The sequence below is a fragment of the Lepisosteus platostomus genome, chromosome 3 (genome assembly GCF_059453375.1).
Source record: "Lepisosteus platostomus isolate fLepPlt1 chromosome 3, fLepPlt1.hap1, whole genome shotgun sequence".
Taxonomy (NCBI): Eukaryota; Metazoa; Chordata; class Actinopteri; order Semionotiformes; family Lepisosteidae; genus Lepisosteus; species Lepisosteus platostomus.
The window spans coordinates 69,187,896-69,214,692 of record NC_142613.1 but is presented as its reverse complement, the minus strand read 5'-3'; the positions used below and the strand labels follow the sequence as shown (position 1 = coordinate 69,214,692).

General features: G+C 44.7%; 2 protein-coding genes across 9 annotated transcripts in view; one reads left to right on the top strand and one right to left on the bottom strand.

The window, feature by feature from the left end:
* Window positions 1-23,024, top strand: part of tiam2b (TIAM Rac1 associated GEF 2b) — a 120,507-nt gene extending 97,483 nt beyond the window's left edge. For all 6 annotated transcript variants that reach the window (XM_088626599.1, XM_088626603.1, XM_088626598.1 and 3 more), the window contains 12 exons: window positions 10,915-11,094; window positions 11,632-11,700; window positions 12,578-12,703; window positions 14,839-14,947; window positions 16,816-16,995; window positions 17,193-17,311; window positions 17,630-17,738; window positions 18,125-18,183; window positions 18,288-18,393; window positions 18,852-18,939; window positions 20,220-20,374; window positions 21,654-23,024. In XM_088626599.1, the coding sequence (XP_088482725.1) occupies window positions 10,915-11,094; window positions 11,632-11,700; window positions 12,578-12,703; window positions 14,839-14,947; window positions 16,816-16,995; window positions 17,193-17,311; window positions 17,630-17,738; window positions 18,125-18,183; window positions 18,288-18,393; window positions 18,852-18,939; window positions 20,220-20,374; window positions 21,654-22,306 (1,953 nt within the window). In that variant the 3' untranslated portion in view covers window positions 22,307-23,024. The remainder of the gene's footprint in view (window positions 1-10,914; window positions 11,095-11,631; window positions 11,701-12,577; window positions 12,704-14,838; window positions 14,948-16,815; window positions 16,996-17,192; window positions 17,312-17,629; window positions 17,739-18,124; window positions 18,184-18,287; window positions 18,394-18,851; window positions 18,940-20,219; window positions 20,375-21,653) is intronic.
* tfb1m (transcription factor B1, mitochondrial) overlaps window positions 22,504-26,797 on the bottom strand; it is a 33,250-nt gene continuing 28,956 nt past the window's right edge. For all 3 annotated transcript variants that reach the window (XM_088626611.1, XM_088626613.1, XM_088626612.1), the window contains exon 8: window positions 22,504-26,411. In XM_088626611.1, coding sequence (XP_088482737.1) covers window positions 26,177-26,411 — 235 coding nt within the window. In that variant the 3' untranslated portion in view covers window positions 22,504-26,176. The remainder of the gene's footprint in view (window positions 26,412-26,797) is intronic.

The following is a 26,797-nucleotide window of genomic DNA, read 5'->3' as shown; positions in this document are numbered from 1 at the left end:
TGCCGTTTAATTCATATCCGGATGTGTAGTTCATCACAAATCAATATTGCGTTTTGTTTTTCTAATGACTTGTTTGGAGAAACTGGACGCTTTCTTCAGAATACACGTCTCTATAAGGAGCACAAACTGTCACTTGTCAATAAGGAGGCACGTTGATGTAAAAGAAAAATGATCACGTCAAGTAGGTGTTTTAAAAAGACTACATTGTTGCAGAGCTGGATCGCTCGTAAAAACAGACAAGCCCGTGCAGAGGAGAGATGTGTCTAGCGCCTTTCGATAAGCTTACCTACTGGTGTTTTGTAAAGCTTGACGTTACTTCTCAAGGTGAGCAATCAAAGCCAGCAGTTCTTGACAGTTGGTGTACTGTATTAGCGTAGTTGCGATAAATGCAAACCTGTTCAGTTCTGGGGAAAACCAGTTACAGTCTTGTGAATCATGTAACAATTGAAAACAGTTGAAAGGGTGTTTAAGGTGTTGCGGCACAAGGACAAGCAGTGATTAAAATGGTATTGCGATCTGTTTTTCAGATACACCACAGTGTAAAAAGGTTTAATTTCATACCTTTTTTTTAGTTTAGTCCATCCTTATGTACTGTGACAAGGCTGTTACTGTGAAACATATGGAATTGTTGTCTGCCACCCATCCACCAGGGCGATTTTCCACGGTCTGCTAAGCTCAGGCCAAGATTGTGAAAGATTGTGCAGGATATTGTCTGTGCACACAGTGGCACACTGCTCAATAGTGTCAAGCACTGGAGCAGTGCTAGCAATCTGAGCACCCTCAGAATCTTTTTCAGTGTTTGTCAGTCGTTCCACAAACTCTCCCCTGAAGTGTACAGTATGCATGAAAATCACAGAAGTTATTCATGGCTGGCTGCAGAAGGTTAATAGCTATTGTGGCCAGCTGGGAGGAATTAATGTCACTGTTCAGAAGAATGTACTTTTTATTATCTACCAGTAGTGATGACTTTTTCCAAGGTAATTAATTTGATTGTCAATTCCAGTTAATTTATACAGAGACAAAATTATCTGTGGCAGAGTGTGCACAAATTAATTTGAAGGAGAGTCATAAATACTCCTGCTAAAATGCATAATTACTCAGCTTTTTGTGTCAAGTGCTTCTTCTGGCTGATAAGCTGCTTCTGTGTCCTGACGGCCACAACTGGAAGTCCAGTGCTTAATGTTTATTACGGGTTGCAAAGGATCCAAAATCAAGATGTGCAGAAGTCCTTTTCCTCCGTATGGCCTGTACAATTTCTATACCTTTACAATGAAAACTTAAAGTTTAAAAGAAAACTCACACTTAGGTGTCTGTGTAACGTCCTAAGTCTGTGACTTTATTATGGCTTAGCTGGTTTAGGTCTGTGGGTTGTTGGACACAGAACCTCTCTGATTTACTTCTAAATCTTTACCGTCTGGTTTTGTGAAGGTGGCAGCGTGTGTTGGAAAATATTATGCAGTCTGTACGGTGAAACATACAGCACGTTACACAGTATAACAGACGGCACCACACAGAGTAGACAGAGTAGGTAGCTGCGTCAGCAGGCGCAGGCTGCAACAGAGAAGGCTCCACAGCCGAAACGTTGTTTCCTTTCTTCTCTTTTCAGCATGGAATAAACCTTTACTTGTTACAGTGCTGACAGTGCATTACAAAACTGTACATAATAAATAGTGATAGTATGTGCGTATATGGTAGAGAGAACAAGAATAGATGGTAGAGCAAGTCAAAAGTGCAGACTGCAGAGGTGCATTGAGCCCTGAGGCACTGCAGTTAGCTGTGAAGGATGCGCACTGCCGCAATGGAAGAAGCTGTTCTTGAGCCTAGTGCTCCGCGCGTTAACAGTGCGGTGCTGCCTGCCAGAGCGCAGGGGGGAGAACAGCTTGTGGCCGGGATGGCGGGGATCCCGAATGATGCATCGGGCTTTATTGCCACAGCGGATGGTGTGAATCTCGCCAACTGATCCTTCAGACCTCTGCGCCATCGCCACAGCCCTTTGTGGAGAGACCTTGTCACACATGGTAGTATTGCAGAACCTCACAGTGATATAAAACAAGGAGGGGTTCTGGGTTCTGGGCTCTGGATCAGAAGGTTGTGGGTTCAATTCCCCAGTGACAAGCTGCTGATGTACCTTTGAGAAAGGGGCTTCACTCAGATTGACTTACTAGTTGAAGAAAGGATTAGGTCTGTGTTTTTCCAACTAGATTTAACATGTACCGCTAATACATTTGAAACTGTATTCACGCAGAGACCAGGGTGGAAGCTGATGTGCTAAAAGAGCTAAACTTGGCCCTGGTGGCACCAGTATAGTTAAGCTTTTGGAGAAAAGAGATGGAGCAAACTAAGACAAATGCAGTAAACGTAGGAGCATTTTATAGGACATGATGTATTTCTGCATCCTCCAATCATACAATGATTAATTCGGTCAAGGGTAAAACAAACAATGGGGAAGAAATAAAACATAAAAATAACTGTTTAATGATATTTCTTTGTACTTCATTTATGGCTTTTTTACATTGGCCAATAAAGACCTAAAACAAAGCTTTTAGACAAGAGCAATAAGCAAACGCCAAGGTCTCATGTGGTTGAATTTGCCCTGCGGAACTGTACCCCTGCTTCATCTGTCCCAGTGCTGAAAGCGCAGTGACGTGTCTGTTTCAGCCTTGCGGGGGATCTGAAACAGCACAGATCCTGGATTGTTTCCTGCATGGTTATCTGCACTTGAAATGAGCATTCAAGCACGTCATGTCTGAGGGGCGGCGAAGTGTCTGCTCAGCGGTGTCCCTTTCTATTACACCCCGGCAATCTCTAGATGACTCGGCAGTCTTGCTTCGATTCCCCATTCCGTTCGGATTTTACTGTCCGCAGGTATTTCGCGTTTCTAAAAATACCCAGACTGGGGCACGGAAGCTGACTCATAAAGACGATGCCATGGAGCTCACTATACGCTTTGAGGCGCTCCTGTGTTGAGCCTTCCTGTGATGTTTGAAATTTCGCTAACACGTACCATCCCTCACCTAACACTCTTATCTGGGTATCGTTTGACAGGAAGCGTGACGCTGCAGTCAAACGTTCTGTGAACCACCTTACAGAGATCATTGATAAGACTTTCAGTTTACAGTTGGCGTTAGGATGTGACATTAGCCTTTTCCAGTTATGCCTGCAAGCTGCGACCTTGCTGATGGCACTGTCTGAGACACCGGGCCTCTTAGTCGCGTCACGGATTGGGAAGTCATCGCTCTCGTCGGGAAAGCGTTCAAGGTAATATGAAAGACGCAAAAATTAAGTACAGGCTGTTGGGGAGCAGTCACAACAGAAACCCAGGTTTCCGTAATGAAGTTCTGCGCTACATTAGCATTGTTCCATGATGCAAAAAGAAAGAAGGGTATGAAAGAGTGAAAGAAAGGGGGCGCTGATGGGAAACCTTCCATTTCATAGTAAACCGCATGTAGACAATCAGCAGTCTAGACTGCAGTATAGATTGCATGCAGTGCTTTGTTGATGACAGGCACACAAGCTATTGGCAGGGAGACATTTTCACGAGTGGTTGCATTATGTTTGTCTTCGCAAAGCTATTGCAGTAGCAGGGCACGGACATACCTAAATAAGACTGCTGCTGGTTCTCCATTCTATCGATATCATCATTTTCAGCAGACTAAATAATGTGCCTGCTAATAATAATGACACTTATTGAGTGAGCGAAAAATCATGTCAGATTAGCTGTGGCTTGTCAGTCTTCCTTGCAATGATATTCACCCCACCGCAGAACCGGGCACATTAACGTATATTGTCTTGGAAACTCCATCAAATTTCCTGTGAGGACTCCTAGCTCCCTAAAAAAAATTGTAAAATTGTAAAAATTTACAAAAAGTTGTAAATTCCTGAGGCTTATTAAATAAAAAACTTGCATATCACGCGCATGTAAGCTGAGACCTTCCCACGCTTGGATCGGGTCCCTTTGTAGTCTTCTCTGCTCAAGATTGAAGAGTTTCAGTTCTTTCAGCCGGTCAGTGTAGGACTTTCCCTGAAGCTCCGAATGCATCTGGACTGAATCGTGATTAGCAATGTCTTTTCTTTAACGTGGTGACCAAAATTGTACAAGCGATTATAAAGGAGGCCTTACTAGTGCCTTATGCAATTTTTACCTAACATTCCTAGATTTAAATTCTCCGTTAACTATATAGCTGAAGTATTTGTTTGCCTTTTTAAAATGTAATATGTAAAAATGTAAATACTGTATATCCACATTTGCGTTTTTCAGGAGAGAAGCAGACAAATGCGAATTGTCTCCCAAATATGGATTTTTCTCTTTAAAGCTCGCATAAACTTGAATGTTTAATTACTAGTTGAAGCCAAATTCGGAGTCCTTCTCTTCTGATTATGCCGCCTTTTTAAATGTTTCAGCAGCCAGAGTAAAACGGTATAGCTTTTAAATCTTGTGTAATGCTAGCTCTTTCTGCGCTTTATACAGTTTTAAGGATTCCTGTTTGAAAAACGGAAAGAAAGGAATGTCCTACAGATCCCATCTCGGTCCCTGTTTTTGGATTCCGAGTAGTCCAGCAGTTTTGTCGTGGTGGCCCAGAGCTCTGCAGTGAAGTGAAACACGCTTGAAGTCCCTCAGGTAACATATGGCGTGGATCTGGCTCCTAATCCAGGCTTACACTTCAGCGTCTGTCCCAGTACTCCCGAAGATGGGCTACAGACCGTCAGCCATGTCATGTAATTTGGATTAATGGCCGCAAATACGGGGAGAAATGCCAGGCCGTGCGTTTACCTCTCCACTTTGATTGAATTACTTGCTCGGACCCTTTCTCCAGCTCAGACCGCGCACCTCCTGTTAACGATGTGCTGGTTCTGGCCTGAAGAAATGGAGGCGAAACCCTTCTTTTTGCACTTCACTTTTTTGTCTGTGAAACTTTCCTTAAAAAATAAGCTGGTGTGTCTGATCGAAGATCTCTCCTCCTGTGTGGCTTGCAGAAGGTCCTCTGAGACGCCTCTTCTGGTATGTTTGGCATGGTTTTGGTACTGTATAGTTCTCATTCCTTTGGTATAGTTAATATTCCTTTCTTTTTACGCATTCGTAATGTACTCTTGTAGCACTTCTGTCTGTGAAAATCCAAACCTTACTGCTGCGTGTGTAAATTCGCTCATTTGGGAGCTTCGTGATCCAAAATCCAAGACAGGACATTTTGGTGCTGTTTTTAAAATATGCTATTGAAAGTCTTGATCTGTTCATAGAGCTGTTAAAAACCGTAAAAAAATAAAATAATGTAGAGAGTTAAGTAGAGAATAACCTGAGAAGTTAGATTTTGTAGTAAAGCGCTTTGAGTGGAGTGTCCAGAAAAGAGCTATATGAAGTGTAAGGAATTATTATTAATTAATTTTCTTGTGGATTTTAAAAGTTTTCATTAATTAAAAGATCCGTTTTTATAGTGTCGTAAGTGTGTAAAAAAAACTGACTTGCGTAGTGCAATTGGACTGAACGGTTTTTAGAAATATTTAGATCATGCATGCATACAGTCCATTGTGTCATTTTAATTGCATTGTTTTTGGTATTGAACTACGTGAAGAAAACTAAATGATCCTTCTTCACTCTCTGGGAAATTAAGATGTCCTTTGGCTATCATGTGGTAATTGCATGAAGAATAACAGGTAGAAGAATATTTCCATCTCTTTGCTTTTAATATCTTTTAATTCTGCTGGTTCAATACATCATTGTGACTCATGAAGAAGATTGCACGGGTTGCTTGTAACGACTGACACATCTGTGAAAAGAACTGTATATTTATTGGTCCTTTCAAAAGACGAGGCTGTTCTGGAAAATGTTGGCGCTGGATTATTGCTCCACTTAAAGACACAAAGGCACAGTAATCTTTGTGCACTGCAAAGAGGCTAATGCTGCTTGACCCATTAAGAAAGTCCATTGACATTAAACCAGCTTCATGCCTGTTAATGAGGAATGATATGTTTGTTTGGTTATCTGTCAGAGTAGGTGAACTAGCAAATTTGTGATATTATCTAGTATTTGGGTTCTGTGGGTTTATGAATTTCATAAAAGAGAACTAAAATTGCAGAGTGGAAGTTGTTATAAAGTGATTATACTACTGTGGAAACGCTGCTTCTTTCTTCCAGTGAAAAGCTTAGGTTGTGGGGCTACATGTCAGTGACAAATGGAACCACAGCTTCTCACTGGCTCTGAAGTGAGACCTATGATGAACAGCTAAAACAACTTTTGGTAAAAAGGGCAGAGCGATGAATCGTGTATGTTTGGCTGTGCTAAATTTTCTTCAGTGATCTCGCCGTTTGCCTTGACGAATGTTTTATGCATTCCTGGAATATTTTCTTGAGGATAAAATACAAGGATGTATTGAAATAGAAAGGAAGTCGTGTCTCGAAGAACAAGAGATTGTGAGACGCGTTGTCAGACCGATGTCCGCCAGGCTGGGGGCTGGCCCGGCAGAGTCGGGAACAGTGATGGTGCACGAGGACAGTGCAGAGCAGCAGCCAGTGAGTCTGACTGGAGAACGTGCTTGAGAGACGAGTCCATTGTAAGTCTGGAACCTTCCCTTTTCTACTGCGGCCTGTTTGCGTTGGTTTCAGATTGACCAAATGCTCGAAATGGCCCTGGACACTGAATTGTCCAGTGTCCAATTTGAAGAGAGAAAAAACAATAGTCCAGAATTGGAATGCTTTCAGTTTTTCATGTTGTCTAGCTGTGTGTTTTTGGATCACACACACAGAAAAAAATTCTTCTGCTTTCTCTCACCCCCCAATAAGCAACCGCTTCATTTCCAAAGTTGGGTTCACATGAAAAAAAGAAATCGCTTCTGCATTCTGTGCTTACGTTTCCTTTTTTTCTAAGGTTGCACATTAAAGCTCGACCAAAAGCTCCGAAAATTACCCCTCAAATACATAGCCTCTAAATTATCCAGCATTCATGGAAAACAATAGTAATTTTATAATTTTTTACACCTGCGTTGTGCATGTGTATTCCTTCCATACCCACCCAGTTTAGAGTCACCAGTTGCTCATGGCAGTGGGTCCTGGACCCTCAAGACCAGACGGGATCTCACAGCCTGTCTTCCCGCGATGCCCTTCATCTCTTGGCCCTCGGCGGGCTCCTGGAGGGGCAGCGTTGCCCTCGGTGATGCCACTGCAGTCATGCAGGGCCCCCAGGGGCAGCAGGGGTCGCGGTTTCACTGAAAGCCCCGGTGAACGACATCGCACCCCATCCCCGCCAACACGCACACGCTGGATCCCCACTGCTCGTGTCAGCCTGTCAGCCTCCCGGGCTTCTTTCAGAAAGACCTGTGCAGTTCATGCCTCTCTCAAGCCATAGTTTTATGGATTGAAGTACAAAAGAACGGAGGCCATTTGGCTCATCGGTGCTCCCACATCCCCTCCGAGGAAAGAAGTTTCCATCTGCGTCCTCTAGTTCTCGTTTCGCTGCTGGTTCTGAAGAAACCTGCTGGGTTTACTTTCTCAGTGTCTTTTGAATACTCGTCTCGGTTCTCCTCCTTGCCTTCTCTTTTCAAAACTCCGACAGTTCAATTCTCTCAGCCTCTGCGTGTTAAGGGATTTGGCAAGGATGTATCACTTCTGTATTCTATCAGTTTTTTGTGTTAAGCCAGCAAAATGTCCCTTAAGTCCCAAAATGCGTATTTTTTTTGTCATTTTCTGGACTGTTTCCAGAGCAACAATAGCTTTTCTATGTTTTCTATGAAGTGGTGATCACTTTATACAGTAAAGGAACAAGTAATAGGTTTATTCCACGCTGAAAAAAAGAAGAAAGAAAACACAACGTTTCGGCCGTGGAGCCTTCTTCAGGTGTGAAGGTGTGAAATACACCTGAAGAAGGCTCCACGGCCGAAACGTTGCGTTTTCTTTCTTCTTTTTTTTCAGCGTGGAATAAACCTATTACTTGTTCCTTTGCAGCCTACGCATGCTGACGCAGCTCCCCACCTGAACTTTATACAGTAGGTCATTTAGAAATTGTACACCATCTTCTAAATGAGGCCTGACTAATACATCGTCCATAAAGCATGGCACTTTGTTCACAGTAAGTGCAGTTGTGTTATGATATTATTCAGAGGCAGAAGTATGTTTTTCTGTCTCCAGCATCCCTTACAGCCTCTTCTCTTTCTCGCGGTGAAGGAAATCCTTTCACTCTGCACGGGAAGTTTCAGAACAAATCCTGCGAGGCCAATTTGCAGAATTCGTGGAGCAGCAGTTTTAGCAAAATGCCTACAGCTACAGAATCAATCCCTAGATCACTTCACCAGGCTTTCGCTGCTCTCCTGGAGGAATAGCTCATTTGGGCCGCGGCGTGTTTTTCCCCTTGTGGAGGGGGAGGGCTTGTCGCGTCGGGCTGTCCGCTAGGGCTGTGAAGTCCAGAGGAGCTGCGGGGCCAGGCTAGCCATGCGTGTGCCGGGTCTCCGGGCTGGGGAGCTGCCTTCGCCTGCCGCGCCCGTGCCTGGCTGGAGGAGGAGCCGGCTGCAGGCGAGGGGATGTTCCCTGGCTCGCAGGGCCGAGCGGCAGGCCGCGGCGGCCTTTGGGCCGATCTACAGGGCGGTGCTCAGGGTGAGTGTCCTCGCTGCCGGCGCCGCGGGGCAGGGCCGCCGGCCGGTCGCGTTCAGGGTTCGAGGGGGGGGGGCGGCACGGCCACCCGGGGGCCTGAAACCAGGGTGTTTACGTTCCGTCAACGAGGCCGAGCCTGAACGTCGCCTCTGGATTGTGGGGAATTTGGGATTTTCGAGGTCCGCTGCCAAAAACAAGAAGTAACTCTTCCCCTCGTTTGTGGGGAAGCGTTGAGCATCCTCTGTAAGGGAGGAGGAAGAGGGATGTCAGCACGGTTGGGATTTGGGAAAGGAGAGAGAATCCATCACGGTCGGGGATTAAAGTGTCACCCTCCAGAATCCTGAAGATTAGATCTCATTAGTTTTCCCATGTCTGCGGCAGGTTTTAGCCTTCTATGACTTAATAGCTGTGAGCAATTTATCATCCTTGAGGGCCCGGCTGAAAATCACGAGAATATTACCTTCCAGTAGTCCTCCAGACTTTTGTAACCGTTAGTGTTTCAGCTGATGCTTTAGCACCTCAACATAGGACCAACTGATAGGCTTTGCTCAGCTGTCCTATTAAGGGTGTAAATGCATTTTGCCATGTTAAAGGTTACATTTAAAGTTACATATTGCTTAAACAGCAAGAGGTGAAATATCGGTAAGGGTTGAAGAATCTTCAGCACAATACACAGTGCGATGGAGAATTTCTTGCACAGCCAATTAGATGTCGTGACTGTGAAGTTTGCTGGACCATTGCTTGGATTTGTTGGTAATGCAGGATGGCTTATCAGATCATTTTCACCTTTTAAAGATGGTACCAAAAATCGGTGCTTCAGAAACAGCCTTATACTGAGCTCGTTTAGGACTTAAATAATTGTACACCACTGTACGTCTAAATCCTTTGCAATCAGATCTTTAAAAGGGCAGTATGGTTAGCTTTCTTTATTTTGTGACCTATTCTACTTCTGGGATTTTTTGCAGGCACATCGGTGCCTTATGTAATATCTGCTGGAACTGGAGCTCACTGCTTGAAGTGACAGCATAAGCTGCTTCTAATTAATGCTCATTAGGAGCTACTGCAGCCCACAGTGGTAGTGGGTGGTCCCATCTGTGCTGGCAAATTCTACAGGCATTGCATAAAAATACCTCGGTTTGCATTGCTGTTTCCACAGGTGATCAGGCCGTGTTATTTAACATTGCACTGTGTGGCCTTTTCATTTACTTGATATATAGAAGACGATAAAACTGCTTTTGCAATGCAGTTATTTGTGAATGTCTTTTTCCATGTAATTACGATTATTTATAAATGCCATTATTTAACAACGGCATTCCCCTCTCCTCTGGGGCTGGGAATGCTTTGAAACAGCTGTTGGCCTGACTAGAACGACTTCAGTAGCAGGGGTGAGAATTTTCTTTCTATGTTAACAAGTGTAGTTTTCCAGGGCTGCTGTGTGTGTGTGCCTGTTTATCCCCAAGTATACTGTCTTCAACATCAGTCTCTACAGAAGCCACATAGAGGACCGATAAACCACTGGCTCCAGGCAGACCATTGTAATGGTCCCATATTTATGTGATGTGTTGTATTATACCCAAATTATATGACTGCCCTTTTTATAACGGACTATTTAATCTGTCAGGGCCTGCACTAAATCATGTTCAGCTGTGCGCTGAATTAACCACCCATTTCAGCATGTGCTGTATGCTGAGATGGTAATTTACTGGGAAGTTCAGGAATAAACCAAGACTGTGGACAATAAGGAATTTTTATTTCTTTTTCTCGAAAAGGAACCCTGTTATTATACATTCCTTTTAAGAAACTGTAAAACTGTGTGGTTGTAAAATGGGTCTCTTTTTTTTGTTGTTGTTCTATTTGCCCTGCACTAAAACACTGAAAATTGTTGTTGCATGTGTACGTACACTATTCACGCGTGCAAATGTTGATTTTGTATTGCACCACACACGCTGGGTGAGGCTGATATGTGCGTCCCTGGCCAACACAACAGCCGATCTCTGACGTCCGCTGCTGTCTGTTTTAGAAGCTGAAAATGGGCAGAAAAAGCCATTTTCTCAAGGGCAGGTACTTCAACAACCTCTTCAGTTGAAACATCAGCCTGTGCAAAACGTTTGCAGTGGGTTGGGCTTCAGTAGAGCGCTGCTCGGTTTGGTCACGTTTTTGCCTATTAAATCCAGAAATCCGCCACGATGTGAGGGGAGCCCTGCTGCGCGCGCCGTGTGATTGCGCCCCGGCAGCGGCCGGAGTTCGTGCAGTTTCAGGTCGCGTCTTCGTGCTCTGGGCGCGGGCCCGTTGGTCCTGTGGCCCACGAAAGTGAAGTCCCCTGTCCGGTCTCTCGTGCAGAGCGTGGAGACGGTGTGCTCGCTGTACCACAGCTTCCAGGACGGCCCGGGGGGAGCGATGGACGGGCCCAGAGACGCGAGCGAGCCGGCACTGAGGCCCTGCCCGAGACACATGTCCGCCACCGAGCGGCTGCGAAAGGTCATCCAGGAGCTGGTGGACACCGAGAAGTCCTACGTGAAGGTAGAATCACCTGGGATATTTAATCTGGCTCTGTTGTCGTTTTAACATTGAAAAGCACAGTTTCAACGATGTTCTACAGCAATGATTCGCCACCGTGTGCAAGAGTCCGCTTCCGTTCTTTAAAAACTGATTCAAATGCATGGTCTTTGTGGCCCCAGTAACACTTTTGGTGCTCAGTTTGGATCATTCTGCAGCTTGTGTTAGCACGGTGCCGTTTTGTGTTTTTGAAAAGGGCGGGAAGGCGCACCCCGCTTTCTGAGGAAGGATGGAAAAGCTCCGGTGTTCGTCTGTGCGTCCCTTTGTCCATTTCAGCACATTCTGAATAAGGACACCGGCCCAATGAGAAACATCCGAGCAATACACAAGGATTATGTGGGGATTCTGGGAAAGCCTTCTGATTAAAATAGGCTATTCCTCAGGCATAATCTTATTAAATGGGGTGCGTGCCACTCTTCGCTGTGTTCAGGCATTTGTTCTGAGCTGGTGGTGACCTTGCTTCATTTCCAGTTTGTGATTTCAACCTTTCTCGGTCCACAGGATCTCACCTGCCTCTTTGAAATCTACTTGAAGCCACTACAAAATGAGACATTCCTCACACAGGACGAGGTAAGAGGTCACAAGGCCAGGATACTTGCTCCGTGGTTAGCTGCGAGAGGTTACTGCACAGAGCGAGAGGGTTGGATGTCACTTAGCTTGGATGGACTTGGGCACACAGATGCTGGGTATTTTCCTAATTCTTTTTGCATTCGCACAAAAACTCACTGGCACTTTCTCTGCATGTGCACAAGCAAGCAACTATTTATAGAAGCTGTAGATAAGACATTTTACGTATTCATGACTAAATTGTGAAGTACATAAAGAAATACAACGCTGAACTCCAGTGAGATAATGTTGCCGTAGTGCAGCTGTGATGCTGAATATGGTGGAGTGAGTAGGGGATCCTTTGGCTGCCTGGGCACATTAACACTGCAGGAGCTGTGCCAGTGCTCTGGATGGCCCTTAAACTCAAGGCTTTGGACTCTGGACTCCCCCTTCAGAAAACAATGACATCCAGGCAACATATAATTCAGTGCAGTGATTGTGTGTATGTTTTTCCTCCAAGTCACAAGCATTGCACGTTTGTGCTGAGTGAGGCTGAATAAGAATTAGTAGTATCCAGCTCGAACATCAGAAATAATTGCTGTTTTGTAACGGCTGGAACAGAGGTTTTAAAAACATGTTATACTGTACGCCTCAGTTAGATTATTTTTTTTAGAACCAGAATTCTGTTTTGAAAACCTGCTCCATAACATGTTTTTGTTGATTGTGTTCCCAGCGAGGACAGACAAAGATCTGAAGTTTCCACAGAAACGACTTTTGCTCTTCAAATTAACTATGTGAAGGAATTAATCTAGGTCTTGTTTTCAGCTTGTAACTTCTGAATGGAGATGCTTAATATCTGCGTTTTGTTGTTTTTTTTTTTTGCTGTGTGCTGTTCCTTCAGATGGAGTCCCTTTTCGGCAGCCTTCCCGAGATGCTTGATTTCCAGAAGGTTTTCCTGCAGACATTAGAAGAGAGGATCTCCTCATCCCCTGATTTCAGCACTTTGGAAACTCCATTACAGTTCAAAGTAAATCCGCCTTCCAAAGTTTTTTTCACACTGTTTTCGTGTTGGGAAATTTTTTCCATGTCTACGGGAGTCTTCAAGCTGTGAAGTTTGAACGTGGCTTTTATGGTACAGGGGCAGGGCAATCTGGATTTCTAAAAATAAGGCAAATGACTAGTCCGTGAGGATGCCAAAGAATGAAACCTTCCAAAGCCTGCCTTCCTAATATCAGCGATGTCCTCTGGTGTGACAGGCCTGATGGTATTCACTAGAGCAGTGGTTCTCAAACTTTTTAGACCAAGTACCACCCCTAATCCAACCAAAGCATCCAAAGTCATCATCTCTTAGGAACCCCAGAAATTCTCAATGACCAACATGAACGCAGGTGCACACACACTCACACATACATACTGTATAATAAATATTATAATAATAAACTTTATTTGATATAGCGCCTTTAAAGGTGGCTTCTCAAAGTGATTTACAGAAAAAAACAGTAACAACAACAAATAAAAATGATAAAAAAGCACCATTTCAGTGAGAGGGGTGAGCCTGTTTAGTCGAGCAAAGCCGATGTGAATTATTTTTTTGAGCCTTGATGCAATGCACAACAGAGTCTAACAGATTTTAAATCGTCAGGCATTTTCTTGATGGCAAAGTTCTCGCGGTGAATGTTGCAATGCGTCCATTCATTTCTGGAGCAACCTCTCTAATTCGTGCAGCTACACCGCTGTGTCGGCTTGTCTTCGCTCTAGCGCTGTCGGTACAAACTCAGACGCATTTTATCCAGTCGAGGCCATTCTCTTCGATAAATTCATTCAGAAGCTGAAATACGTGCTCTCCTGTAGTTCCTGTTGGTAGCGTCTTACAGAACAAAGTCCTCACGGGACGTACCCTCAAACTCGTATCTAACGTAAATGAGCAAATTGGCCAAATCGACTACAAACTCATCTAATTGCAGTGAAAAACATCTGCTCATCTTAACACGCTCTGGCAATGTACTTTTAATATCATCCGTCATTTCAATAATTCTATGAGTGACTGTGTCTTTCAGGGGGGGCAGCAGGTCGGGCTGTTTAGCAGCTTTTTCTCCACACATAATACGTGTCAGCTCTTTTGCCAACGGTAAATAAGGTTCTTCAAAAATAGTTTGGGGCTTACCTGCTTTAGCAATCCGCAAGCTTGCATTGTTCCGCGTTTCCGTTTTTATTTCCGTATTTATTTTAAGTTTTAATTTCATGTGCGAAACACAGAGACGCTCTGTATATTTTTCTCAAATGAACCTAGAACAGTTCTTAAATACTTTTCTGTTATCTATCACACTTTCCTGCGCTCACAAGATTACCAGCATTCACAGCACGTATTTCTATGCATTCCTGTGTTTTCAACATTGGCATTGTTCCAAAATCACGCACATTCTCCTACCTCCCTATTTGCTGGAGATAGCTTTTGTTTTAAATACAATTGGTCACTTACGTTCATAGCATGCATTCCTATAGAGTGGTATAGAATTACAGAGTATCTCTTGTGTCCACTGAAGTATTAGCACGCGCTGTATCGTAGTACATAGGCTGCGTATTCGACACGTGTTAAAACAGAAAATATTAAAACCTGTCTCGATTTTTCAGCACACACAACACAGTTCCAGGGTCATATGGCCTACCAGCTGGCGGCGCTCCGCCAGTTTGTACCACAGTTTGAGAACCACTGCACTAGAGCCTTCCCAGAGTTACAGTGAGCGCTTCAGGCATCCCAGGTCACATCACCAAGACGCGACCCAGCAGTCTGGGGCTGGCGCTCAGGCCAGCGTCTTTACTGCCGAGTGTGATCCGTGCTTTTAATGGGAGTATTATTGTGTTGTGAAGATGATGTTGCATGTTTCCCTTGTGGCTGAATCCATGAGTGCTTACCATACACTCCTCCAAGTCAGTTGTTAGACATTAGGTGGGTGCTTTATTCAGAGAAAGCTATGTCAAAGAATTGCAGGATTTCGTTGAATGCGGATGTAAGGATACTGTACATATCCAAATGCTAATTCCTTTCAGTGCTCCAAAAATGTCTCCTCCCCCCCCCCCTCAAAGATACCAGAACATTCCACAGAATAATATCTTTTAACTGAGGGGATTTTGCTGTGTCTAACACACACTTCTCTGTTTCAGAAACTGTTGTTCTCCCTGGGAGGATCCTTCCTGTACTACGCTGATCATTTCAAGCTCTACAGTGGGTTCTGTGCGAACCACATCAAGGTCCAGAAAGTACTAGAGAGAGGTACTGCCTAAAACCGGACCGGTTCTGTTGTTGCTGTAGGAGCGAAATGGGTTTTCGCCGTGGCGGATGTGACTGTGCTATTTTTGAAGAAAGGTTCCATGAGTGTCATGAGTCATATTATAATGTTCAGCAGAAGTATTGTGGTTGGTGGAATTAGTTTGTAAGTAGTGTAGCATAACTTCCTAGTGCTGCTGTAACCAACATCGCAGTATGGTTGTGTCCTACGGGGACAGCACATTTTCTTCTGCTCAGGTAGCTCCAGGCTGCGACTTCTGTTGTTAGCCTTGTTTGTATTTTGTTTTTTCTCATTTTAGTTGGAACAAATAATGTCACAGAACCCTAAAAAAAACATTTAAAGCCTTTTCATTCTTCTTGGGTATCCGAACCCAAGATAAACCCATGTATTAGAAGGCTAACATAGGTATGGGGTATCACGGTCCTGGAGTTTTGAGGTTTGTGGAGTGTCTTCTTGGAGTGTGTTACCTTTAAGGATGTGATTATTCATGGCAACCCATACGCAAACCCCAACATTCAGTATTCCCCTAAACCAATACTGAAACAGTGGACACTAATGAAATGATCAAGCAAAAAATCTTATGGCATCTATAAATAGAGCCTAATAGACATTTAACAGTGGTGTGAATAAGTACCTTTGTAGATATTTCATTTAAAAAATGTTTGAACCATTCAGATGCAGGTTTTTGCAATTGCTTTTGCAAGTTGAAATGTCTGCCAGACTACGTGTTTGTGATCTTCAGATAAATTGTGTACTAACATACCGCTGAAAAACCTAAGCTAGCATAGATTGAGGGCAAATGCTTTTGACTTGTGCCTGGTCCTGTTTGTCCATTCTCTATCCTTGTAACATTATGCCAAACTGGAAGTTTTGTGGTCATCTTGGGTTTTGGTTTCACCTTTATGTATTTGCTTAGAAAACGGCTTTCAGTCACAGTGATTTAGGAGGTCGGATGAAAATAAACTGCAATATCCCAGGATGCCTTACTTTTTCTCAGAAAAATGTTTAGTCTTGTCATGGGCTGCTGTGCCCTCGTGTGGGTAAAAAGTGTTATGGTTTCAAGCACAGTGTTGACTTTGAGTATCTTATTAGGTTATAAATTGGCTTTTGCTTTTCCTGGGGTTGCTTCAATTTCATACAATTTTTAAAAGAACAGAACATTTTTTAAAGAGGTTTCATGCCATTTCTAAAGGAGCTTTTTAACTTGTACCAAAGGCATATGCAGACACTTCACCTTTAGAAAAAATAAAACCAATACACAGGGCCAGATTTTGGTGTTCGTAGGCCCTAGACACTTTCACTCTGAAATGTGCAAAAAGAGGGGTAAACGCTAATTGAATGGCGTTGATTGACATGATGCACTGTAAACTATTCTCATGCTAAACCACTTGACTGATGGAGCGAGTCGAGCGATCATCACTTCCATACTTCTAGTTTCTAGAACAGCCACTAGAGAGCGTGTGATGATTGATTTGGAGCCCCTAGAGTGGATCGCAAGCATGTTGTTGCAGATCATTTTTCATTAGTCACTACTGTTTCACTCTTTCGTAGGCCCTAGGCTCTGTGCCTGCAGTGTCTAATGGGAAATCCGGCACTACCAATCCAGAGCTTTCTGGAGAACCTGGGAGGAGGAAAAATAATTATTGAAAACTAAACATTTTGCTGTTAGTGCCGTTTTCTCAGTTTTCAAGAGCAGTTCATTTTTTTTTTCAGCACATAAATAAAAGTGTTGGGCGATTTAATATTTTTGAAATATCACACAGTGCAGCTATATGTGAGCATTTGAATTGGGAATGGTTTAAAGGCCACAAATTCCCGAATTCTAACCCGGGTTTATCCTTGGCATTCCCAGCCAAAACGGACCGGGCCTTCAAGGAATTTCTGGATGCGAAGAACCCAACCAAGCAGCACTCCTCCACCCTGGAGTCGTATCTCATCAAGCCAGTCCAGAGGGTGCTGAAGTACCCCCTGCTTCTGCGAGAGCTCGTCTCCCTGACGGACGGGGACAGCGAGGAGCACTATCACCTCACAGGTACGCGGTTCCGACCTCGGTGTCCCCACCGAGCTACGCCGTTTCGCCAGACGGGGCTTCCATTTTTCCCCCGTTTAATGTCTTAGTAAAATAGCGAAAGACCCAGTTCTGCCAGAAAAAGGATTTCGTGTGTAACGGCTGTGGCGAGAAGGAGGCTATTCCTCATGCCGTTTGTTTCCCGCCGTGCTTGTTTGTAGAAGCGCTGAAGGCCATGGAGAAGGTAGCCAGCCATATAAACGAGATGCAGAAGATCTATGAAGACTACGGGACTGTTTTTGACCAGCTGGTAGCAGAACAAAGTGGAGCTGAAAAAGAGGTATGTATAACGACACCGGAAACCTAGTACCTCCCTGGACAAGCTATGAGCCAGCGGTGGCTTCAACCTCCTGACCGAATGGTCAGACCCATGTAGGTACTGCATACTTTACCCAGAATGCTCCTGCAAAATCCACTGTCTAAATGGGTACTGAAGTCTCACAGAAGATACGGGTAAATGTCAATCACTCTTGATAAAAGGATCAGCCCAATTGCTATTAATTTGTGGGTGTGGCGCTACATACAGTATATGGAGCTAAAAGCATACCTTCACATGGAGAAAAGACAACGATGGTCAGATCTTTTTCTCATTCCCCAGGTCACAGAAATTTCTATGGGAGAATTCCTTATGCATTCCTCTGTGGTTTGGCTGAACCCGTTCCCATCGCTGGGCCGAATGAGAAAGGACCCTGAGCTCACTGTTTTTGGTAAGTTTGCCAACAGAAATTAGCAGACCGGTACTCTCAACACTAGCTGACTAAGCAACTTCCAAAAGTTAACATTTGAAAAAGTTTCAGTGGGATCCAATTTAGAGATTACATGTTGCGCTTCAGTAATCTTAATAGTGTTTATCAATACTTGTATTCTAGTTCTACAGTCCCGAGGTTCATTAAATCAATTGTATATGCAAAATGTGTTATGTATTTGTAGTCCTTCCATTGGAGAAGCTGCCCCTCTTGCTGTTGATGTGCTTTGTACAGTCCAGTTATCGTAAATTTGGAAAGAGCGGAAAAGGATATATTGTTATACCAATATGTAGTACAATAAGATATATGGAAATGGTAAAAATTAAATGCTCTGTTTCTCTCCTCAGTCTTCAAGAAAGCTGTGATATTAGTGTACCGAGAGAGCTGCAAATTAAAAAAGAAGATGGTAAGCCTTCCTGTTCATTGCCTCTCTAAGCTTTCTGGACACTACTGTTACGTTATTTAAAAAAAACATTAAACCCGTTTTTTTTTTCCCTTGCCTTTTCAAAGCACACGAATGCACGTTCGGCGTTCAGCCACGGCGATCTGGATCCCTTCAAGTTCCGGTGGCTCATCCCCTTGTCTGCACTGCAGGTCCGGCTGGGGAACTCGGCAGGTCAGTGGGGCTCTGCTCACCTGCTGCTGGTGCTGCAGGTCCAGCAGGGGAACTTGGGGGGTCAGTGGGGCTCTGCTCACCTGCTGCCGGTGCCCGGCCAGAGATCCGTCCCTTAACCTCGTACGTCAGCACACGGTTGCGTCTCTCGAGCGGTGTGAAGTGCACTTTTGTTATCAACCATTTATATTCTCTGTGCTTCAGTAATACCTTTCAAAGAGCTTACAATAAAATGCGTTTTATCGGCTTACTTTTGGTTAATGGATTAGATCTAACCCTCGAAGAAAATGCCTCACTTTTTGCCCAGTGTTATATTTAAGGCATGCGGTAGGAAGTTGAAGGATGGAACGTAGACGATTGTGACTGTGAAACGTGGTTTTTCTGCCACAAGTCTGTTCTCTTCGGGCTGCTCATTCTGTGGGTTAAAAAGTCAATCGATTTTCTTAATTTTGTTTTCCCAGGGACAGAGACAAACTGCATCTGGGAACTCATCCACACGAAATCTGAAATCGAAGGGAGACCAGAAACCATCTTCCAGCTGTGCAGCAGGTAGGGGGAATTACCGTGGCTGTTCAGTCAGGGTCAAGCTGCCGCCCTCCTCTCATGGAGCTGAAGCCGACAGCCTGTAAGAATCATGAGACGATGCACTCATGTGCCTGTTTACAGTTTGCCATGAATAACATTAGCCTTCCTCGACATCCTCCGCAAACACTGTGCTCAGAACAGGAGCATAAGGAAGACTACCATCTGGTTATTTGATTGCCAGTAGCTCAGGAAGCTGCCCGATGTCTTCCACTTCTTCCGCGGGTAGAGCACGCTCTATTTTGTAAATGAACTCAGTGTAGTTTCCCTCTTCTGACATGAGCACGGTGTAGTTGTCCTAAAGCGGTATGCAAACAGCTGTAGGAGTGGCAGGCTGGTCACAGGGCTGGAGTCTGTTCCTGAACGGAGAAAAGACTTAATATTGCTTAAAAATGGCAGCATCTTTCCGTTATCGGGCATATTAACATTTGTTTTAATAATAATAATAACATCACTTTATTAACCCTATACAATTTCTTGCATTAGGAATTTGTCTTTTCGCATACTGTACCCCAGCTTGCTCTCCTTGAGACACACAGGCGTGGAGAGAAGCTGGGGGTCAGAGCGCAGGGTCAGCCATTGTACAGCGCCCCTGGAGCAGTTGGGGTTGAGGGCCTTGCTCAGGGGCTTAACAGAGTAGGATTCCTCTGCCGGCCGCAGGATTTGAACCGGCAACCTTCCAGCCACAGGCGCAGATCCTGAGCCACAGAGCCACCGCTCCGCCCCATAATCCTAAATCTTAAATTATGTACATGAATAAATACCATGTGCTAGTGCATTACTTACAGATGAACATTTATTTTAAGATTAAGGTGTAATACTCAGATTAGGATTTACAATACCTACATTAAGTCCCATGTAGAGACTGTTTGAGCTTTGCCGATATAGGAGGGTCCTTTGGGAACCTTTAGTCCTCTTGCTGTCAGTAGCTCCATTAATGTGGACTTGAAGCTGCTGCTTTAACTGCTCCTTGAGTCTGAGCTGTGATCTGACTGGATGGAAATAATACCACGGAAACCAGGAGGGGCCTGACCTCTAAAACTCCCCTAACAGCGAGGAGGCCCAACCACGTGCCAGCAAATATTCCAGGAAAGCGCTATGTAAGCGTAAGGAATCATTATGGTGAAATCAAGGACAAGCAAGCGAAGCGAAGAACTCGTGGAGGGAGTCAGGAGCGAGGATGGCCTGCCGACTCTACGGCCCGAGCTCCGCCGCGCGAGTAACGGCCTCTCCGCCCTTTCCTGTAGCGTCCCCGAGAGCAAGGCCAGCACCGTGAAGGCGATCCGCTCCGTCCTGAGGGAGAACGTCCGGCGGAACCTGCGCTGCGAGCAGCCCGCCGAGAGGGCCTGCAGGGAGCGGCTCGTCCTGCTGAGAAACCCCGTCCCCACGTCGGCCAGAATCGGTGAGTCCCGCCGCCGGGCGGAGAGACGCGGGCGAAACGGTCGAGAAAACCAGCCGAGCTGAAAATTGAGCTCGAGGTTCGACTCCCCTTGGCGAGTCTCGCTGCTCGGTTACACCTGAACCTGCCGGCTCCCGATTTGACAGGATGGGAAAAAAAACCCCCGCTGAAACTCGCTCGGTCGGGTTCGCTGCCATGACCGGGCGGAGGTGCACCTCGTACGGCCGGCTCTTCTAAAGGCCGCTGTCGAGAAATGAACGAGCTCGCTTTGTTAGTCATCTTTCCTGCAGCCCATCATTTTAAATGCATTAAGTTGTGTCAAGAACAGTGTGTAAGCATAAATCCCACATATCCTGAGTTTGACAAGAAATGTCACTGTAGCTTATTGTGCACATACTATGCATACAAGTACAAGTAGGCCAAATCTATTTTCGATACTGATTCGGTATTTTTAGCACCATTTGATCATTCCTGACGCAGTGTGATAGATGGAAGTGACTTGGTTGCTTTCACACTACAGCACCTCGTGTGAGGGAGCTGATTGGGTAATGAGGTGATTTATCCTGTTGAATGTCAAAACCAGAAGAAAACCGAGGGACTGGTCTGTCCTGCTCTAAAGAAGAGGATTTTAGTCGTCTGTATGCCGGAGCAGCGCACTGGTGGAGTCGGCAGCAGTGGTGTAGTACAGTAAGCGTTGTTGGCCACCTTTGTGGATAAGAAGAACAGAACTTTACAGGCAGAATGATGCGCAGAATGATGGGAGGTTCAAGTGTGATGGGCTGGGTAGACGTATCTATCGCTGCTGAAGTGACGGCAGTCTGACTAGACAAGGCTTCTTTCGTGACGTCCCGGGACCTGACCTGACTGCATAAAAGTCCTCAAGGACAGTGGCTTTCTTGCGAGACGAGATGTGTGACCGATATGCCCTGCTGATCTCTGGCAAGATGAGCTGGGATGATGTCTGTCATCTAGGGCTCAAAAATCAATGAACAGGCAACGAAGAGGAGTGAGACACGTCCGTAACCTCGTGTGCATCTTTTATTGCCTCCCAGAATTCTCCAGATGCTGTATTGGTCAGTATATTTAACGTTGGGCACCCTGCCGATGACATGTTAATCGGCGTGATGAATGAGCCACGTCCTTGCCACACTGTCGGTGCACCTGCTGGAAAAAGGGGGCTCTGGGAATGAGTTGCCATTATAGGCAATAAATGTCTTTTGCTGCTTAGGGTCTGAAACAGAAATGGCTCTTCCACTCAGTGCGTGATATCCGTTGATTGCAGGTTCCTCCCGAGCTTCCTGGTTGTGCAAGCACCCATCCCTTGACGTCACTGCCAACGAGCTGCTGAAGGGGGGCCAGCCCGACTCGGACGAGGGCAGCCTCAGCAGCGGCACCCAGAGCAGCCACACCCCAGAGGGCCCACCGGACCCCAGGCCACCCGCGCCCCGGGCCTCCAAGCCCGTGCCGGCGGAGGACGGCGGCGTCAAGGAGTCCGACATCCTCAGCGACGACGACGAGTTCTGCGAGGGGGCCAAGAGGGAGCCCCCCGCTGGCGCAGGCTTGGACGCCCAGCTCCGGAGGCTCAAGCTCGCCGAGGAGGAGGAGGAGGAGGAGGAGGAGGACCGCGCGCCGGCCCCCCGCGTTCAGCTGGGGGCGGAGGAGCCGGAGGACCCCGAGGGGCACCCGAAGCTGGTGCGGGCGCACTTCGGGCCCATAAAACGGAAAGGAAACAGCCTGAGGAGGACCAGGGGGATTCTGCAGACGATGAAGGAGCACAGCCGGTCCCTGGACAGCCAGTCGGAAGGGACGAACGTGGACCTGAACGCTCTCCTGGAGCGGGAGTTCAGCGTGCAGAGCCTGGCTTCTGTGGTCAACGAGGACTGCTTCTACGAAGCGGCCGAGAGCCAAGCGGCCCAGACAGTTCCTACCCTGTAGAGTCTCGGGAGGCTTTCTCAAACCCCACCTGCATTAAGCTACAGACTTCTACAGGCTTCCCCATCTAACACGCCTCTTTGGAAGTAGGCCCTCATGAGGGGAACACGTTTGCCGTTTAATACAAGGAGTTACAGCAGACTTGTAACAGGTCTCCGCCTTGCTGCATTTGTGCACTAAGAACACAGATTGCCTAAATCTTTTAACTGTTTTTTTTTTTTTTTTTACATGTAAATGCAGGATTTTTTAAATTATTATTTATTGACGATAGGTGTCTATTTTTTTTTATTTTAAGGAAAAGGCAAGCATTGGGGCCCCCCAGACCTGGACTGAGTCGGATTTTACATTGTTTAAAGACCAACGATAAAGAGAGATTTACTGTACAATTATTTTTGTGTAAATTATATGAAACATGAGAACTCGGGGTATTATTTTTTAATAGTCTCCATCGATGTAGCTATCAGTGTTCTGAGGCACTGCTTAAGCAGCGTACGCTTAACTGCAAATAAACTGCTTATTAAAACCAGCTATTTCGCTTTAAAAAAAGCTTTCAGCTTTCTGTGGCACAAAGGCCTAATTTAATGTTTTGTTAAAGACTGTATATTGTATTTTCTCTAAATGACTGTACTGTAACTTATATTTTGTATTCTTTACACATACTTGACATTGTACAGATAGAGCAAAATGCTGTAATTTGCAATAAATACAGTCTGGTAATATATTTGTTGCACTTTGGCTATGTTTCTGGGTAGATCTGTGATTCTTAAATTACAGCAGATTAGTTCCCATATTAAAAGTCGCTAGAAATATTAAACTTCGATCTTTCTGCACTACTTTATAGAAGGTCATTTTTTTACATACTGTAAAAATACATTCTGATCGAGTATATTGCTCATTTTTAAATCTCTTTTCTCTGAAGAACCATGAAACCAGTGAAAGGGAATTAACTTTAATTTTAAACTGATAAACATAGTGTGCATTTTGTTTAATGCATCTTCTGTGCACAAAGCTACTTCATAGACGGTAGTTGTAATGTGGATTGTGATATTCCTTTATCTCTCTAATTCTATGGTATGCAACACTATCTTAGGTTAGAAGTCCCCATACAAATCTGAAATGTAACATGTATATTTAATCATTCCTATTGATCTTTCCCCAAGCCTGCGCCTTTGACATGGCTGTAAGGACACATTTACACTGGTCATTTGCTAGCCTGGGAATCCACTACTATGTGATAATGATTGTTGTTATTCATCTGGCTAATGCTTTTATGCAGATGTGTACACACTGATCAGAACATTTTACTTCAGATCGATGCATGTTCACAGTGCAGTACGTCAGCACTGGTCACCCCAGGATTTGAAACCCACCAGACTTCTGGTTTGAAGTCCAGAGCACTAACCACACTTCCACAGTGTATGACTGAATATGTTAGATGGAGACCATTTGCGTAATTAATATGAATAACATTCATAAAGATGCCCTTTAGGTGCCTGCGTCCAATAAAAAAACCTATGAACTGTAGAATTCCGTCCCGCCACGATGAACGATTGTGTTCTGAACTGTGACGGTACCAAGTAAAAGTTTATTCCATGCTGAATGGCAGAACGTGCACAGACTTATTTACTGTAAAGACTACCGTGCAATTGATTCCACTGGTTAAACCTGAAAGCCAATTAATGATGTAGGTGTTGGGTTGAGACTTGTGCAATCACAAAATTAGCGCATAAAGAACACAATAAGATGATGGATACCAAATTATTTTCTTGAGGGCAGCGATACCTCTGTGTATTAAACACAGGTCAGGTTTTAGGGGAGTTCTTAACCATAGTAAATACACAGATTATAGAAAACGATGTTACAGGATTACAATTTCCAGTGATGGTATACCATGGTATTTAGATGACAGGAAAAAAATATATAATAAGAGGAACACCTGTCCTGTCTAATACCACGTGTAATACATAGGTTAAGCAGTTTTAAACCCTGGTCTCCAGTTTTAAGGCTATTTCATTTATATCCTAATAGCATTTAATACATGACTTAAGTGATTATAAGCGCACATGATCTGACATTTTTGAAAATGGCCTTATTCAACATGGCATACAAAAAAGAGCAGGATAATCCATGCATTTGCCCAGCTCAGCTCATTACTGAATGGATATGCTTGAATGTCTCACTACATGCCTACTGTGCTGATGCAGTACTGTGACACCTCTATACACTGGCCCCAATTAAATCTAAAATTTGATTAACCTGTCAATTTCACTTTGAAGCATATTTTTGTGACCATTATTCATATAATAATAATAATAATAATGGCTTCCATTCCTTGTGTCTAAGTCCAGATAAAATACGAGACAAACACGAATGTCAGGTTTTTTAACTTTAGTTTAATCTTTTCACCAGCCCCGAAAATGCTATATTTACACAGAGGTTCAGCTAAGGAGCTGTCAGCTGGGGTTCTGCAAAGGAACAAGGAGACGTTCATTCCACACTGAGAAGCCGACGAAAAGCCTGATTTGAACCTTTTCTTTTGTTGAAAAATATTTGCAAGATTTAATGCACTATTTATTATTTTTCATCATTTACTACTTTATTATGGCTGCGCTGTTTTAGGTCTGTGGGTTGCTGGACGCTAAACCCCTCTCGTTTGCTTCTAAATCTTTACGGCTTGGTTCTGTGAAGGTGGCAATGCATGTGTAGGAAGAGATTCTGCAGTCTGTATGGTCAACATATTTGCCGATTTTAAAGTTCTTTTTTATATGCTGTAGAACGTGGCCATATAAACGAGCAATTTGAGAAATCACTGCCCACCCCCCCCCAGTTGTTCTCTCTTTTGCAGGCTACTTACCCATATGAGAAGGGTCTGCTATTAACAGGACATCTGGTCACTTAATTATGTGACAAGCTGGCTGTTGCTGGAATGCCCCACGCGGCATCACGTAATTGGTAGAGCCCTGCTGGGCTAGAATGGGTGTTAGAAAAAACACCCTTCAAAGCCAGGGGGAGTGAGGAGAGCAGGAGTCGCAATGTGTCGGGGACATGCATATTAATCAGCACGTGTCTGCTAACTCGGACTAATGCGCACGAAAGGGCGGAATGAGAGGCTGCCAGACAGATCCATTCGCCGTCGCACTGACTGGATGCCAAGCGAATGAAAGTCCATTCAGGTGGTTGTGTGTGAACAGACGTCCTCTTAGCACAACAGCATCTCCTGTCAATTTACCAGGCGCCTGTAGGCCTGCAGTGACGTCAGTGAGAGAGACGCCACTTCGCCAGTGGTCCCGCCGGTCTCCAGTATGTCACCAGAAAAAGAATAGCTCTGACAGGTGAGCGTGTCAAATTAACAGGCTTGCTCGTCCTCATTCTCTCTGGGCGGTGCGCGCGAGACAACGTCTTAACTGTGTGCTGGCTAAATCCGGGGCTATAAAACAAACAGCCTGGATTTATGGTTCTAATCCAGCCAGGAAACCGGTGCTACTTCAAGCAGAAACAAAGCCTTGTATCGGCTTTATCCACTGCCCATTTTATGTGGTGTAATATAATATCACCAGTCACCAATTTAACTCGGCTGCAGCAGCACTGATATTTCTCAGAACACATCAATGTTCAATTCCCTAAATGTCTTAAACACAAAGGCCACACTCAGAGGCTGATATACAGTACCAAGAACATATGTACAATTAAACCATTCAACCCATGTGATTTGCTAGATCTCTTCTTTCAGGTTTCAAGACAGTCTTCACTCCCCAAGTGATTAAAAAAAACTACAATTTTAAATAATGTATTGTTCTGGCTCAGTGAAATGTCAGATTTAATGTCTGTTGTCCTTGTTGAAGCCAGAATATCTTCAACTTCCCTAAAAAAAAATCACAGTTCTTCCTCCTCCTCTTTGATGCACCTCGATCTTCTCTTCTTCCTCAGTTCATCTCTGAAGTCATAGGCGAGGAGACCTGGGTTGTCTGAGCACAGTTTGCTGTAGGCGTCTGACAGGTTTCTGAAATGGGGAATGGATAACTCGGTCGGGCGCAGAGTCGGGTCCACATCTGCCGTGCGTAACATCTGCTCTGAGAGCTCCAGACGCCGAGCTTCTGGAAACAACATTCTGCAAGGAAACAAAAAGAGCTCAGCCCGGTACAGTATGTCTCACCGCACGCTGAAGCCCCCGTTTCACAGGAGCCCCAGCAGAAGATAACACGTCCTTCATAAATACAAGTGGGAGTTTTTCTGGCTGCTTTCATCCCACGTGATGCTGGGTATTATCGTGAATTATCCCCATACTAGCACAATCTGTCAATGCAGCAGCTATAGTTGCATAACTTTTCTCTTTTACTCCTTTGCTATGAAATACTAATATGAGTCATAATTCCTGCTCTCTTTTGAGTGCTCTTCTTGTTTTTCTGGGAATGGGGGAATTAGCATGAACACAGACAAAGGCGTGCTGGCAGTGTAAAGCCAGCATAAACGAGAACCGACAAATATCCAGAGCTT